This window comes from Delphinapterus leucas, chromosome 8, assembly GCF_059928025.1.
Source record: "Delphinapterus leucas isolate spDelLeu-1000000601 "Yukka" chromosome 8, BTC_Dleu_Yukka2, whole genome shotgun sequence".
Classification (NCBI taxonomy): domain Eukaryota; kingdom Metazoa; phylum Chordata; class Mammalia; order Artiodactyla; family Monodontidae; genus Delphinapterus; species Delphinapterus leucas.
The window spans coordinates 73268640-73284850 of record NC_143136.1 but is presented as its reverse complement, the minus strand read 5'-3'; the positions used below and the strand labels follow the sequence as shown (position 1 = coordinate 73284850).

Sequence of the window (16211 nt, the reverse complement as noted above, 5' to 3'; positions counted from 1 at the left end):
CCTAATGTCTTCTAATATAACATGCTGAATTTTGCATATTGTTAAGAAAAGATGAAAATACAGAGAAACATCTGGTTTTACTACTTAGAAAATGCAATAACTGACAATTCCCTGCTGTTGGCAAGCACCCAAAAACACACACTAGATTAAGAAAGCCAATTTAGTGTTAGGAAGGCAGCTGGCTCTAGTTTCTTCCTTCCAAACGGTCACCGCCATCTTCAACTTCAAATATTTGTTTTACAACATAGGAAAACCCTCTTTTTTCGGAAACAATAACTAAAAACTAGTGTTTGTTACTGCTAAACAGGAGGGGCACCCTGCTACGCATTCTCTAGGCCTTTTAGAAAACATGGAGTTGTTCCTTTGGTCACATACATGAGAATCTACAAGAACAGTGATATTGTAGATATCAAGGGAACGGGCACTGTTCAAAAAGGAATGCCCCACAAATGTTACCATGGCAAAACTGGAAGAATCTACAATGTTGCCCAGCATGCTGTTGGTATCATTGTAAACAAACAAGGGCAAGATTCTTGCCAAGAGAATTAATGTGCATATTGAGCATATTAAGCACTCTAAGAGCCGAGACAGCTTCCTGAAACATGTGAAGGAAAATGATCAGAAAAAGAAGGAAGCCAAAGAGAAAGGTACTTGGGTTTAACTGAAGTGCCAGCCTGCCTCCAACCAGAGAAGCACACTTCGTAAGAACCAACGGAAAGGAGCCTGAACTGTTGGAGCCCATTCCCGAGGAACACCCACCATGGCATGATGGGTGTAAAGAAAATAAAAGACCTGGACTGTAAAGAAAAAAAAAAGCAAACACATTTGCATTCAAACACACACACCCCTGCCTGGAGAGAAATGCAAGATTTTTCCTTACAGGGGATTCTTAGAATTGATAAACTCCCCCATGAATGTAAAGTTTCACCTACATGACTTCCCTAAACAATTTCAGTGAGGGTATAGCATTGGGCAAAGAGAAATCAGGAGCACTTCTACAAAAAGTGGAATCTTCTCAAGAATCCAATAGATGATTTGAGGCCCATACTTCAGAAAGTACGGAAAGAACTCTAGTACACTGGTTCTCAAATGTTGCTGCACTTCAGAATCTCCTGAGGATTTTCAAAAATTGCTGGGCAGAAATCCCATTGCCAGGGATTCTGATTTAATTGGTCTGGGGCCTGACCTGGACCATCAGGACTTTCGAATGCTTCCCAGGTGATTCTACTGTATCAAAGAATGGAAATCCTGTTCTTGTGTTACATTAGCATTGACCAATGAAGTGCTTAGAGCCTGTACCTTCTATTTGTTGGCTGTGCCCAGCTTCAGTTTTCTGGTTATAAAATGATATCCAGAAGAACTGCTTAGCCAAGTTAATTTGCTTTTAGAAATCTTTAAAATTACCTTCTACAGCATATAGTTTAAAACATTTTTAATATGCTAAAATTATTACGAAGGAGGTAAATGGAAAAGGCAGGCTATTTATGAAAGGCCACACTTATATCCATCCTTGTAGAAACAGTAATTGGCAAATACAGAAGAAGGAAGGTATATGTTAGCTGCAAGAGAGCTGAACTGCCGAAAAGTTAGAGACTGAACATTTGAACAAGGATTTACAAAATGTCCTAATAACTAGGGGAGCCCATGCATGGAAGGGTGATCTAATTTCTGCTCATTTACTCTACAAATTTCAATAGTAATGGGAAGCAATGATGTTAAGGAAAGACAAAAAATGAGATATGACCATTATGTGTCCTTACTTGCTACTCCTCCCTGTGTGTATCTAACATAAAGAATACTTGGTAAAGAAAGTTTTGGGAGACAATACAAGTATGTTTAAAATTACTCAAAAACAAAAGAAACATAAACATCACAGAACCATCACAGCTTACAGAGCTACACGCCACAGTTACTAGGGCTGTGCCATTGGCCCCAACAGGCCCCAGGAGGAAGGCTGTGCATTCAGAGTCCTGCTGGAAAGAAAGAAAGAACCACTGTACGTAAAAGAAGAGAGAAAGTTTAGCTTCAATCAGTGGGTGGGAAAAGAAGGCTCTGGGGAAAGCCATCAGGAGATCAAATGACAAGGAAGCAGGAAGACCAGAAAAGAGCTCCGAGTGAAGAATCAGCGAAATTAGATAATACCAGGTATAAACATTGTGGTAAAAAGCCAAGGAGAAGTATATACTCTTATGTCTATTTTGAAGACTGCCATTTCTGTTACCTGAAAAGGGTACTCCTGTATTTGGATTCACATATTCACTTCTATACATTTCCCACTACTTCCTACTTTTCCCACCAATTTGAAGCCCACAGCCAAACAATCAATGAAAATAGAAAAGTATGTTTTATTTATTATTTTTAAAAATACTGTGAGTGTTTTCTTCCTACCAGAAATTTATGCTCATTGTGGAAATTTTGGAAAATGCAGGAATATAAAGAAGAAAATCAAAACTGTCTTTCATTTCGTTACCTGGAAACAAAAACTGTTATCATAATATAGATATTAAAGCGAAAACATTTTGAAAATATTAACCTCATCTATTTTATTTCTCCTGGATATCATGTTTTCCTTTGGCCATTCCACTAGTGTGGAAGGAGAAGTAGGTGCGGTTCTCAGATGCCAGCTTCATCACTTTCTACCCCTTAGTGAATCAACTGTAACTAGTGGGGGGTTATTAGAAACACTGAGATAGCTATGGGAGAGTCCAAGAACATGGGGCTAGTTTCCTACTTTCCTGGTAAAAAATGCTCCCCAGGGAAGCCCTGCGTTTAGCATGGCATCCTGTCCAGCATGACGTAGGAAGGGGAGGTGTTTAGAGATTACATGAGAGAACATTTGACCCCACGGTTTGTGCAAGGTTTTGCTGGAAGTATAAGCCATGTGCTGGGAAAACCAGGGCTGGCAAGACCTGAGGAGGGGACCTCAGGACCAGAGGCAATGGCAGGGTGTGTAGTCAGCAGCAGCATATATATTAACCAGCAACCTAAGGCTCAGTGGATCCAGTTATGTTACCAGCAGATTACCTGAGGACCAAGCCCTATTCCCAAAGACAAGCAATACCAAGGACAAACTGGTAAGGACAGTGAAGACCTTGAAAGATACAAGATGATGAGAAAAGCAGGGTTCAAAATTTATATAAAATATGATATCAATTCTATAAGGGAGTCAGAATCTGCAGGTAGATCAGTCATTCAACCCTCCACTGACAGGAGGCCACTAAGGTTTATTGTGCACCTCCACTGGCCAATACGGATCCACTAACCACATGAGGTTATTCTGCACTTGAAGTGTAACTAGTTCAAACTGAAATGTGCTGAAAGTGTAAAATGTACAGCAGATTTCAAAGATTTCGTATGAAAATAAGAATGTAAACTATGTCATTAATAATTTTTATGTTGACAGCATATTGAAATAATAATGTTTCTGGATAGATCAGGTTAAATAAAATGTATTATTAAAATCAATTACACATGCTACTTTTTACATCTTTAAATGTAGATAACAGAAAATTTTAAATTACATATGTGATTCACATAATATTTTTATTGGATAGCACTGCCTTGTACCCTGGGGAGGTGGAGGGATGAGGTGAAATTGTGGAGGGTAATGAGGACCCTGAGGGGCATCAGAACCTGCAGGCTGACTAGCCATCCCATCCTTCTACTGGGGGAGGTTGTCTGACCTCCAGCAGAGTTTCTACCTTACCCCCCAAAGAGACAGAGATAATCTGAAATGAGACCATTTAGAAATGAAAGAGCCTGAGATACTTTTAATTTTAAAAGTTTCCATTTTTCTTCACTACCCTACAGGAAGGGGACTCATAAAAAAGTTGAAATCAGTTACTATTCTTCATGCATTTGGGATAATGTGAGTGAATATTTGACCTTTGTACAAATTAACGTCTTTTATAAAAATCATACTTTACATAAATTTTAAAACTTCCTTTTTTAACCTTTCTGCATACATTAATATTAATCTTTTACCAACAAGAAAGGAAGCTATATTGGCTTGGCAAAACAGACTTAAAAAGTAATGCTGGGGCTTCCCTGGTGGCGCAGTGGTTGAGAGTCTGCCTGCCGATGCAGGGGACACAGGTTCGTGCCCCGGTCCGGGAGGATCCCACATGCCGCGGAGCGGCTGGGCCCGTGAGCCATGGCCACTGAGCCTGCGCGTCCGGAGCCTGTGCTCTGCAATGGGACAGGCCACAACAGTGAGAGGCCCACGTACGGCAAAAAAAAAAAAAAAAAAAAAAAAAGTAATGCTGAAGTGGAATATTATTCATCAGTCAAAAGGAGAAGAACGAATGATACACGCTACCATATGGATGAGCCTCAAAAACATTATGCTAAGGGAAAGAACTCAGATGCATTACATTTATATAAAATGTCTAGAAAAGGCAAATCTACTGAGTAAGAAATAGATCAGTGGTCATTTGGGGCTGGGAGTGGGATTGGGACTTAATGCAAATAGGTATGAAAATCTTTTGGGGGTGAGGTAAATGATTTAAAACTGGACTATTGTGATGGTCGTACAATTATATAAATGTACTTTATCTAAGTGTAAATCACTTAATTGTACACGTAAAAGAGGGGAATTTGTGATATATGCGTTATTCTTCAATAAAGAGTTTTTTATTACGTTAAAAGTAGCAGTGTTGGTAGCTTCCCATAAATCATGACGAATTTTTGCACATTTTTATGAAAAGACAGAAAATAGAAAAGTAGAAGAAACTGAAACCTACCATCAACCTTGTCTTTGGCAAGCACCCCAATATCTACCAATTTATTGTTAGGACATCAAAAGTGAAACATAAACTATTTAGAAATTAAATAATAAAAACGTATTTCAAGCCTTGTAGAAAGTGGCCAAAGATATACAGATAATAAAAACCTATGGCCAATTGAATTTATTAGAAGATAAAAGAGATCAAAAACAAAATAACTAAAAGCTTTCAACCCAAGAGGACAGAAAAAGCTCAATAATATTCAGAATCATGTTTCTTCCTCTGTCTTCCCTCAAACACCATCCCTAGTGAAATGAATCACCATATTTTACCTGATCTAAATACTTTATAAGCATCTGTCACCTCTGCATTCCCACTGCCACTTCTTAGTTCAGACACTTTTCTCACATAGCGACTAAAGAAAATTTATAATCGGCTCCTTGGTCACTCATTTCTACTTATTCCAAAATAACTTCCAGGCCTTCACCAGAGGGGGGAAGGGGGAACTATGAAATCTTCTAAAGAACCTAAGAGAAGATTTGAACTGGAGAGCTACTCTGGAAGGATGATCCTAGACTGGAGATTAAATGTGGCATATATGTCAGCTCTCCTTAACAAAATTTCAAAATCTGTTGATTTTTTGCATTGAAATTTGATATAATAACTAATATATTTTTGAAAAGAACAATGAGTGAACCCTTGTACTATCAGATAGCAAAACAGAATAAATAAAACGGCATGGTACTGATGTAGAAATATAAATATAGATCAGTTTTTATTTAATCTAATCAAGAGCCCATATGAATATAAAAGCACAGTTAGAAGTGTAATATATAATAAAGGGTGGCATTTCAAATCAGTGCAGAAGGATGAATCATTAAATAATTGGTGTCATGATACCTATCAGTTTAGACCAAAATATGAAAGTCAGACATTTTGCTCCAATCTTTTATGAAAAGAAATCCCAGATGGCTAAACTTTAGAAGAAACATGGATAATATGTAATATTTTTAAAGAATCAGGTAGGTCTGTTTGCAGGGATACCCATTCTGAAGTTTGTGCTTTGCAGAAAGTGATACTCAACGAGGAGTAAAAAGGGGATATGATGTCCAGCTTTGCCTCTGCTTGTCAAGCTGTGTTCCATGGTTCAGAAGGGGCGTCTTGTCTTTTTCCTAATCTGTCTGCTTCCTGTAGGGGATCTATGTACTTTTCCCCTGGAAAGGGGCACCTTTTCTAATTGGCACAAAAGCCTTATATGCTAGCAGCAAACAATAAATAGTACTTAATAATAAACAGGTAATTTGTACATACATAAATCGGTTTTTTGTTTGTTTGTTTGTTTTTACACAAATGGTTGCTATAAACTGATTGTGTTCCTCCAAAATTCATATGTTGAAGTCCTAAACCCTGATGTAATGGTATTTGGAGATGAGTCCTTTGGGAAATAATTAGGTTTAGATGAGGTAATGAGGGTGGGGCCCTCATGATGGGATTAGTGCTCTATAAGAAGAGACACCAGAGAGCTTGCTGTCTCTCTTCCCACCTTCTAGGGATAAAGTAAGAAGGCAGCTGTCTACAAGCTAGGAAGAGAGTTCTTACCAGAAACAGACCATACTGGTACCTTGATCTTGGGGCTTCTAGCCGCCAGAACTGTGAGAAAATAAATCTCTGTTGTTTAAACCACCAGCCTATGGTATTTTGTTATGGCAACTGGAGCGAATACAACAGTATTATATTGTAAAATGTATTGGGTCTTTGTTGTTGTTCTTAAACTCATTTTTTATGTAGGTGTATGTAGATAGTTTGTATGTATACGTATTAAACAACTGATAACAGAGAGAACTTCTAGAGGACAGATTGCATGAGGCTAGTGATCAAGGGGCACTGTTTCCTTAACCTTAACATTTTATTTTTATTTATTTGGCTATGCTGCGTGGCTTGAGAGATCTTAGTTCCCTGACCAGGGATTGAACCTGGGCCACAGCAGTGAAAGTGCCAAGTCCTAGCCCCTTGGCCACCAGGGAATTCCCAACATTTTATTTTTTATGAGTGTCCTCATTCTTACACGTTTTATTTAAAGTATCTTAAATACTTAAATATTTTGAAAACAAATTATGTTAGATGGTGTCTCATGTTTTAAAAAGTCAATTGATAGTAATCATTATATTTAATGAATATTCACTATGTTCCTGCTGTGTGTTCTATTTAACATCTCACTTACTCCTTGTAACAATCCTATGACGTAGATACTATTTATGTCTTCATTTTACAGATGAAGAAACTGAAGCACAGAAAAGTGAAATAACTTACCCAAAGGTTACACAGCTATAAAGGATAGAGCCAGGATTCTAATGTTCACAACCTGATTCTAGAGTCTTCCGCCTCAACCTCTTTGGCATGTTGAGAAAGGAAAATAGGGCATTAGGAGGCTAGTGGAAATTTTGGCAAAAACAATTTTTAAAAAGTGATGAGGGTTGGGACTTCCCTGGTGGCACAGTGGTTAAGAATCTGCCTCCCAATGCAGGGGACATGGGTTCAAGCCCTGGTCCAGGAAGATCCCACATGCCGCGGAGCAACTAAGCCCGTGCACCACAACCACTGAGCCTGCGGTCTAGGGCTCATGAGCCACAACTACTGAGCCCACATGCCACAACTACTGAAGCCCGCGTGCCTAGAGCCCGTGCTCCACAACAAGAGAAGCCACCGCAATGAGAAGCCCACGCACTGCAATGAAGAGTAGCCCCCGCTCGCCGCAACTAGAGAAAGCCTGCACACAGCAATGAAGAACCAACACAGCCAAAAATAAATAAATAAATAAATTAACCTAAAAAAAAGTGATGAGGGCAAAAGATAGCTTGTAATAGACTGAGATGGGAAATCTAATTAATAAATAAAAGGAATTGCTATATCTCTTTACTATGTTGAACTTCATAAGATTGCCAATACTTAACCATTTGTTGACCCACAAAAATGGAATTTCCTTATGATTCAACCTGATGTATGTGCTAATTTATGAGTATTGTTTTCAAGACACTTAATCTTAGAATTAGAAAATAGAAAAAGGAAATAAACAACAGAACTTTTCAAACCCTCAAGGCTATGTGTATGTGTGTTTTTAACAGATCTGGAAATTGCTTCAAGCCTTCTTATTCTGACATGAGAAAAATGTGCCTACAGCTAAAATATCACACATGAGATTTGTGAATTGTATTTCAGTAGTAGAAAAAATACGTTTTAACCAATCAACCACATTTCTTAGCATCAGAATGGTTACAAACAAACACAACTTCTGGTTCTTGTCAGAAGCAAAAGCAATCAGCATTTTTGCATGTTAAATTCCATCTCTCTAAATCACAAAATGAGGACTGTCCTTTCATCTACAATATCATCCAAAATTTTCTGAGAATTCTTTTCTGATATATTATCTGGATATTTTAATGGCCTTCCTCACTGATTTCCCACTGGCATGCAAGCGTTGGATTCATAATTATCTGAATCTACGACATTTCATATGAGTTGAATACACAGATCATAAACCCTTAAAAGTTGATAGCTCACTTAGCCCTCAAAAGTTATCCACTTCAATTTTACAAAGGACAAAACGGAGCCTCGTAGAGGCTGAGTCAGCTTGATAATTATTGGGACAAGAAACACACAACTGAAATGGCTCTTTAATCAAAGAAACTTCCTGGCTATGAGGGCAGATTTTACTAGAAGCATGTCTCCTAGATGCTGGGACTTCACATCTGTTCCTTTTTACCTACCCCTTTAATTCCTGTGGCTCTCTTTTGTTTCCCCAGTGTAGTTTCAGACTATCCAACCAGCCTTTTGACCCCCACATTTGCCTTGCCTTTAGTATTTAGCTGCTTGTTCCTGTCTGACCCATGGCCTGGCCTGCCTTCTGGTATCCTCCTATATCTTGGTTTGTGCTTGTTTAACTGATTTCTCACTGGTTGTTTCATCTCTTAGCCTTGAGCCCTAGGTTTGCTATATTATTGGCTTTCTTCATAATAGATTAAAGTCAATTATAAATCCTGAGATACCTGGAAAATCATGTGAATTTTATCCAGAAAGTTGTTGGGAACTGCATGGCATCTGTGTGGAACCACAGATTCACTCTGCAAGCTTGGTCACATGGGTCACAAAGGAAGCTTCCTAGATATAAGTGAACCTTGTTGTGTAAAATAGTTATGTCATCCTAAGTTATGATAAGTCTAAAATGCAATTTTTATTAGTTTAGTAGACTTCATTTTTTAGAGCAGTTTTAGGTTCACAGTGAAATTGAGCAGAAAGTATAAAGAGTTCCGTGCAATTTTTTTTTACACTGACGAACTGTAAAGAAAACTTGTGATTTATGTTATGAAATGTAAGATCTATTTTTAATTTATCTTTTGTGAAAATCTACTCAGGAGCTAGCTAAACTAGATAACTATGCCAGTTACCACTTTATTGTCTCTCAGCTCCAAATCTCCCTTCATTGTCTGCTCTATGAAAATAGACTTGGACCCTGTAACTATTTCTTCTCTGCAGCTGGTACAATGCTTAGCCATGTCAGAAAAGGGTACAGGAGGGATGCTGAAGAAGGAAGGGGCTTTCCTTCCTAGTTCCAGTGTTTACTCCTTCTTGTTCCTGCTTCGTGGCTACCAGCAGCATGTGTGGGGGACACCCAGTGGTGTTTGTGGAGTTCAGTTGCACCCCGTGGCCAGTTTCCCATCAAATTTCAGAGGTACTCCCATGGTCAGGTTCCCACTGAGGTTCCCATCGCAATGCTTGACTTCCAGCTTCGGTCTCCTGCACGCAGGTAGGGTGTTGCCTGCTAGCTCCGTGACTAGGAACAAGTTCTGGATGAGCCCATCCAAGAACCTCTCCACCATGTGGTGGGCCACCACCACACCTTCTACATTGAGGTCTGAATCCCAACCACAGAGAGGGGGGCCCCACCTCCAAATTTGTTCCTTCCATGAGAACCCTCCCTTCAGCCCTGCAGCATTCTTTAAAGTTCTTTATCCCTTTATATAACAGAGATTTTTTTTGTTAGAATTAATAATTCTTTATCTTAAACTTTCCCTATCCTAATTACCATGTTGTCTCTGTCTCCTCACTGACCCTGACTGATGTAGTAACCTTGAGAAAAATAATTTTAATTTTTCAGTGCACTCATTCATAAAATGAGGAAACTGGATTAGTTGATCTCAAATGTCCTTTCCAGCTCTAAAATTGCGTTATCCTAGAGAATTCAGGTTTCTCCTATACCGTTGGGTACATCTTAAGTATACTAGAATGAATGCCACAGAGCACAGAATAATTGCGTACTGTCTTCCTCAGCCTCAGTCGTAGTAAATGACTTTTTATCTGAATAATGGTTTCCTCCTTCTGGGTAAAAATATTAAGTCACAGCAGCAGCCAGCATTATTTCACACACACAGTGGGCAATCAAATACTATGAAATCCTCTGTGAGGATTTTAACTAGGAAGCTCTCTGAGGAACAAAATGGAAAACTAGAGATTCATGTATGAATATGAGAGTTTAAAATACATTATAAGTATCATTTTATTCATTTATGAATATAAATATTGTAAGGACACATTAAGTATAGAAAAATGCTCCCTCTGATATTATTTATCCTAACACATTACAGAAGACTCCATTCACCTAACACATTACAGAGTTCCATTACCACACAATTTAAATTTTTTCTTTTACCTTTCTCTGTCTTTTACTGACTGTTCAGCCATTAATTTCTTCAGTTCTTCCAGACGCTGAAGATCTCTCATTTCCATTTCTTGCCATTTCTGCTCTCTTTTAGCCCAGTATTTTCTTATCTATTGCATAAATATCACATAAAATTTAAATTAACAACAGGTATGTTAAAAACAAGAAACAAAGTTATAACAACATTATCCATTGTTTCATATAGCAAATATTGAGTTTAAATGACCCTTCATCTATTTTATCTCTTAGATCTGCCTACAGTGTATTGGCAACAGAAAAAATAAGTTAAAACACAAAAATACATGTCCTGAGAAGCTGCATGTTTTAACAGTTTCTGAAGTGGAAATGTAACTTGTGCTGAGACCTAAGGTTTTAATCTATGGCTAAAATAATCAACTTTCAGGGAACCACAATAAAAGCATGTTATTGTCTCTAAAGTATATGATCTACCTGTTACTCAAGAATATTTTTATCCTCTTATGGTAATGTAGTCTTTAACAAATATAGCATTAAACCTATTTTTACTTTAAAAGCACGAGTTTATTTATGCTAATGGACAGCAGGATGTTGAAAGTTTTATGCTTCTGGGGAAGTGGCAGGAGATAGGTGGGAGGAAGGAGGAAAAGAAAAAATTAGCAGGGTTGTGATAAATAGTAGTTCTGACTCATGTGGTAACATAAAGGACAGATTTATCAGGCTCAAAAAGGTGAAAGCATTGTTCCTCACTAGGCATGTTTTACTTCCTTTTTCTGGGAATGGAGGCAGAATGAGAAAACCTGAAGCACACATAAGCTATTTTTAGGGGGCTAAAAAAATTATTGCCTTAGTGATGGGGCAGTTGAAGTTTATGTTTAATTGACAGAGGACCATTCAACTGCTCTGGCCTGCCATGTTGTGTCTGGGTCAAGAGAGTGGTTTCTTGCTGGTAAAAAACAGTACCTTAATGGTGAATGGCAGTGAGTGACTACCAGCAGAGGGGCTTTGGTAGAGTATGGGTTAGCCTCATCCCCAAGGTGGCATTTTCTCTTTTGAGAAATGAATATGAAAAGCCAAGTGGTTTCCAGACTTGCCCAGCAGCATGGGCTCTGACACCTGGGAGAACCAAAAGAGGCATCCCAGTACCATGGTCACAGCCATAGCAACTCTGTGGCAGGGCTTGCAACACGAGCAGTCACACCAGTGACATCCATTCAATGCTTAATGAGTTACTGATGGCTCCAAGGTAAAGTGATTCTACTCCAGAGATGATGGAGATCGGAATCTAGGGAGAACAGAGATGAAGCTAGAAAGGTAGCACACCAAGATGGAAAGTGAAAGAAAGGGTAGGAAAGGGAGAAAAAGGAAACACTGACTGATATTTCAGAGTCCTAACTGACAAATGCCAACGCATTCTATTAGTGCCAGATATGGAAATGTTAACAACCATTATATTATCTCCCTCTGGGTTTATAAGCGATCTTTATTCTTTGTATTTTTCTGTGTTACCTTATTTTGGGCAGTGAATATATATTTCTTTCATAATCAGAGGGAAAAAGAAGATACTTCAAAAGAACAGATATTGGATTAAAGGGGATTTTTCTCTGGGTTCTGACAGACCAATAATGTTGCTTACTCCCAGCACTGACCTTGGAGGGAAGTCAGTGGTCCTTCTGCTGACAGTCCCTTGACAACAACAAGCATACCAACCCCAGGTTTCTGGTGTCCTCAGATCACTGACACCATCTGGTGCAGTGTCCTGTGCAGGCCCTAGAAGTATATCACACCTGAGGCTTCTTGGCATCTCAGGACCAATTATTTCCATCCTTGACTCTGGTAGAGGCTGGGGAATGATTCGGGCATTTTCTTCCTTGTTAATGGCTACTTTGAGACACTGATGCTGTCCCCCTCATGTACAATGCCTTCTTCCTTTGATGTTTACAATATCTGGCTATATCACCCTCTACATGTCCTTATCACTGGCATGTGTGGACTTCCAGGTCATTCTCAAATATTCATTGAGAATTCAGATACGTGAGTCACAGACACATAGGACTTGTTGTCCAGAACAACTCCTTCTACCTTCCTACGCAACTGCAGTCTGAAGCCCCTCTGACCTGCCAACTCAGAGTCCTATGACTTCCTCTATTCCAGTGAGCTACCTCCTCCTCCAGGATTCTACCACCATGGAGAACAGCTCCAACTCCAAAAGCTTCAATTATAGCCATCGATCTTATGACCAGAACCTACGAGCCCTTCCCCATCATCTTTTGTGTTCAGGTCGTAAAATTTTATTCCTCTAGTACAGCCCTCACCACAAGGCTTTGCTAATTAGTATCCTTGCTCCTCTCCCCCACTACACTGCAGAAACTGTGATTTATTATCCTGGGACTTCCAACAGCAACTGTACCAAATTGATGATTTCAGCTGAATCTTTATTGACAATCAGCATTCCTTTTATGAATTCCTGGCCAGTGCCTCTCGATTGCTCATGGTGGTATTTCAAAACCCATTCACTATATTAAACTCCATACCTGCCTCTATTTCTTCGGTTTTATCAGAGGAAACACAGACCCTAAAAGATTCCTTCCTTGATGTCCTGCTCCTCAGAGGAAGTGCTGTCCTTCCTTCTTTCCAAGGCAACCCTCACCTGGGCTCCAGAACCTATTCCCCAATTCCAACTCCATAACCTTACTCCATCGCCTACCCTTCTTTCCCCTGTAACTTCAACCTCTTGGTCTTTGCTGCTCCCTTCTCCTCACATGAAAATCTACACAAATCTCACCCATTAACAAAAATTTTAAAGGACTTTCTTTAGACCCCCAAGACTGTAGCACCACACCCTTCATTGTTCCCTTTCAGTCAATGATACCTATTCTTCTCCAATTTCACATCTCTTATTTTGGTCCTCACCCATGACATTCCTACCTCTGCCTCCACCCCAATTCACTACTCTTGCCAGTGACTTCCCAATGATCAAAGCAAATTCAATCCTTATTTTATGTAATGTCTCTGATTCTACAAACCCTTATTTACAGTCTTAAGAAACTACTGACTTTGGCATTCATTCATTCAAAAAATACTTATTGACCATCTGCTTTAAGCCAGATACTGTGCTATGTACTTGGGATATGGTGCTTAAAGAAAAATTAGGCCTTTGCCTCATGGAGCTGGGAGTTTCGGAAAGAGAGAAAATAAACAAGTAAATGAATGAAAAGAATATTACATGTTCAATTCTAAGAAGGAAATAAGTATGGTGGTGATGTAGAAAAATCTGTGTAGAACCATTAGAAGGCATATTTTTAAATGACATTTGGATTAAAATTTGAAAGATGAGAGTGAGACAACCATGGAAAGAGATGAGGGAGATCACTGCAGGAAATGAGAGCTTTAGGTGCAACAGTATTGAGTGGGAACGACCTTGCACATGTTCAGAATTGGGAAGAAAACAGCACAGCTGGAGCAGGTAGTGTGAGTTAAGACTGGAGGTAAGTTTGGGAAGCTGGATGGGGGCTAGATGATTAGGCAAAGATTTAGTTCTAGAAACAAAACAAAAAAGATATTGAAGAGTTTAAAGCAAAGAGTGATATAATGTGACTTAGATTTTTAAAATATAGCTTGGGCTATATTGAGTGAAGAATGGATAGTAGAGGAGCAAAGGAGAAACAGAGACCAAAGAGAATATGGCAAAAATGATCACTGGGATCTAGGAAATTAATTATTCAGATCTGAGATGTGCTTTTGAGTGGAGTCAGAGTGTTCTTTTAAGGATTAGACATGGCTGTTGAAGCTAAAAGGAATCCAGGATAATTCCTAGGTTTTTGCTAGAGCAACTGGTTGGATGATGGTACCAATAACTGAGATGGGAAATTGAAGGAATAACAGGTTGGGAAAAGAAAGTCAGGAGGCTCAGTATTAAACATTAAACAATTGATGTGACTGTAAGACATTTAAGTAGAGATTTCAAATAAACATCTGGAGGTACAGATGGGTGGCTCAATGGAGAATTCAGGGCTGGTCTAAATTAAGGAGATATCTACTTAAAATGCTACAAATGCTATTTGATGCTACAAGACTGGAAAAGATCTATAAAGTGTGAACGTAAATAGAAGAGAAAAGGTGATCATGCACTTTCATGTTTATCTGCCTTTTGCAGTTTTCTCAACCAGCATAACTTCATTTTCCTCCTCCACCTGTTAATTTTATTCTACCTTTAAGACCAGAACAAATGCCATCTCCTTGAATCTTCCTCTGAATCCTCTACGGAAAATGTTAGTAGGACTTCCCTGGTGGTCCAGTGGTTATGAATCCACCTTCCAGTGAGAGAGTGGTATGGACATATATACACTACCAAATGTAACATAGATAGCTAGTGGGAAGTAGCCACATAGCACAGGGAGATCAGCTCGGTGCTTTGTGTCCACCTAGAGGGGTAGGGTAGGGAGGGTGGGAGGGAGATGCAAGAGGGAGGGCATATGGGGATATATGTATATGTACAGCTGATTCACTTTGTTATACAGTAGAAACTAACACACCATTGTAAAGCAATTATACTCCAATAAAGATGTTTAAAAAAACCCCTAATATTAAAAAATAATAAATAAATAAATAAATAAATAAAATCCGCCTTCCAATGCAGCGGACGCGGGTTTGATCCTTGGTCGGGGAACTAAGATCCCACATGCTGCAGGGCAACTAAGCCCTCGCGCCAGAACTAGAGAGCCCACATGCCACAGTGAAGAGCCTGTGCACCACATCGAAAGATCCTGCATGCCACAACAAAAGATCCCATGTGCCGCAACTAAGACCCGATGCAGCCAAATAAATAAATAAATAGTAAAAAAAAAAAGAGAAAGAGAGAGAGAGCTCCTAGCTCCAATTTCATCTTTTCATTAAAAATAATAATAATAGCAAAAATATTTTGAAAAAAGAAAATGTTCGCTCAATCCTTGGCACACCAGTGATCCTTAATTAAGATTTATTACCCTCCCTTCTTTGTTCTGCCTTGTATTCCTTGATTCTTTTTCAGGAGGGTCTAACACTGGATTGTTACTGATATATTTGGACATTTATTACATGCCTGGCATGCTCTTCCCTGCCTTGTTACCTGCTAAATCCCTCCTGTCCATCATTTAAGACTCAATTGTAGCTTTGCTTTCTCAGCCTTCCTCCTTTCCCCTCTCCTCCAGACATAACTAGGTGTACCTTCTAAGGCACTATTTATGTATCCTTAGCATGATACTTTCCATATTGATCTGCATTATTCATCTTTGTACCCCTAGTATGTTGTATTGTAAATAACACATAGAAGGGCTTAAGTGATCATAATTAGGTGAGTGGGAGCACTTTCTGGTCTCTGGTCTGAGAATAACAAAGTTATGGATGGGAACCAGGCCAGCAGTTTTATTTGCAGGATGGTAAAACTAAACATTTCCCTAAGGACAGTTCCATTACTTTCCATCAATTAATAAGAGCAGGAAGTGTGTGTCATGAAACATTGGCTTTGCAAGGTTCAAACTAAAGTTAAGGTTAAGAGTATTTAACTAGCCTTTTGGAACATTTGTTGAGACACAGATTTTAAACACACTACTGTTTAGATTTTTTGAGTGATCCTTATAACTTTCTAACGATAGAGGAACCAGAAAGTTAGCACACGGGGTAAGAGGTGAATTTAAAGATTGTCTCCTCTAGACTTGCAGATAAGGTTTCTAGAAAAAGCTTACTTTTCTGAAAACCAAAATAGGCCCTCATTATCCCCCATCTCCGCTTGTTATCTCTGATTTGTACTGGATAGTCCT

General features: G+C 38.9%; 1 protein-coding gene across 1 annotated transcript in view; it reads right to left on the bottom strand.

The window, feature by feature from the left end:
• CCDC148 (coiled-coil domain containing 148) overlaps positions 1-16211 on the bottom strand; it is a 268876-nt gene that overhangs the window by 39326 nt on the left and 213339 nt on the right. The window contains exon 12 of the mRNA XM_022569774.2: positions 10429-10547. Within this exon, the coding sequence (XP_022425482.1) occupies positions 10429-10547 (119 nt within the window). The remainder of the gene's footprint in view (positions 1-10428; positions 10548-16211) is intronic.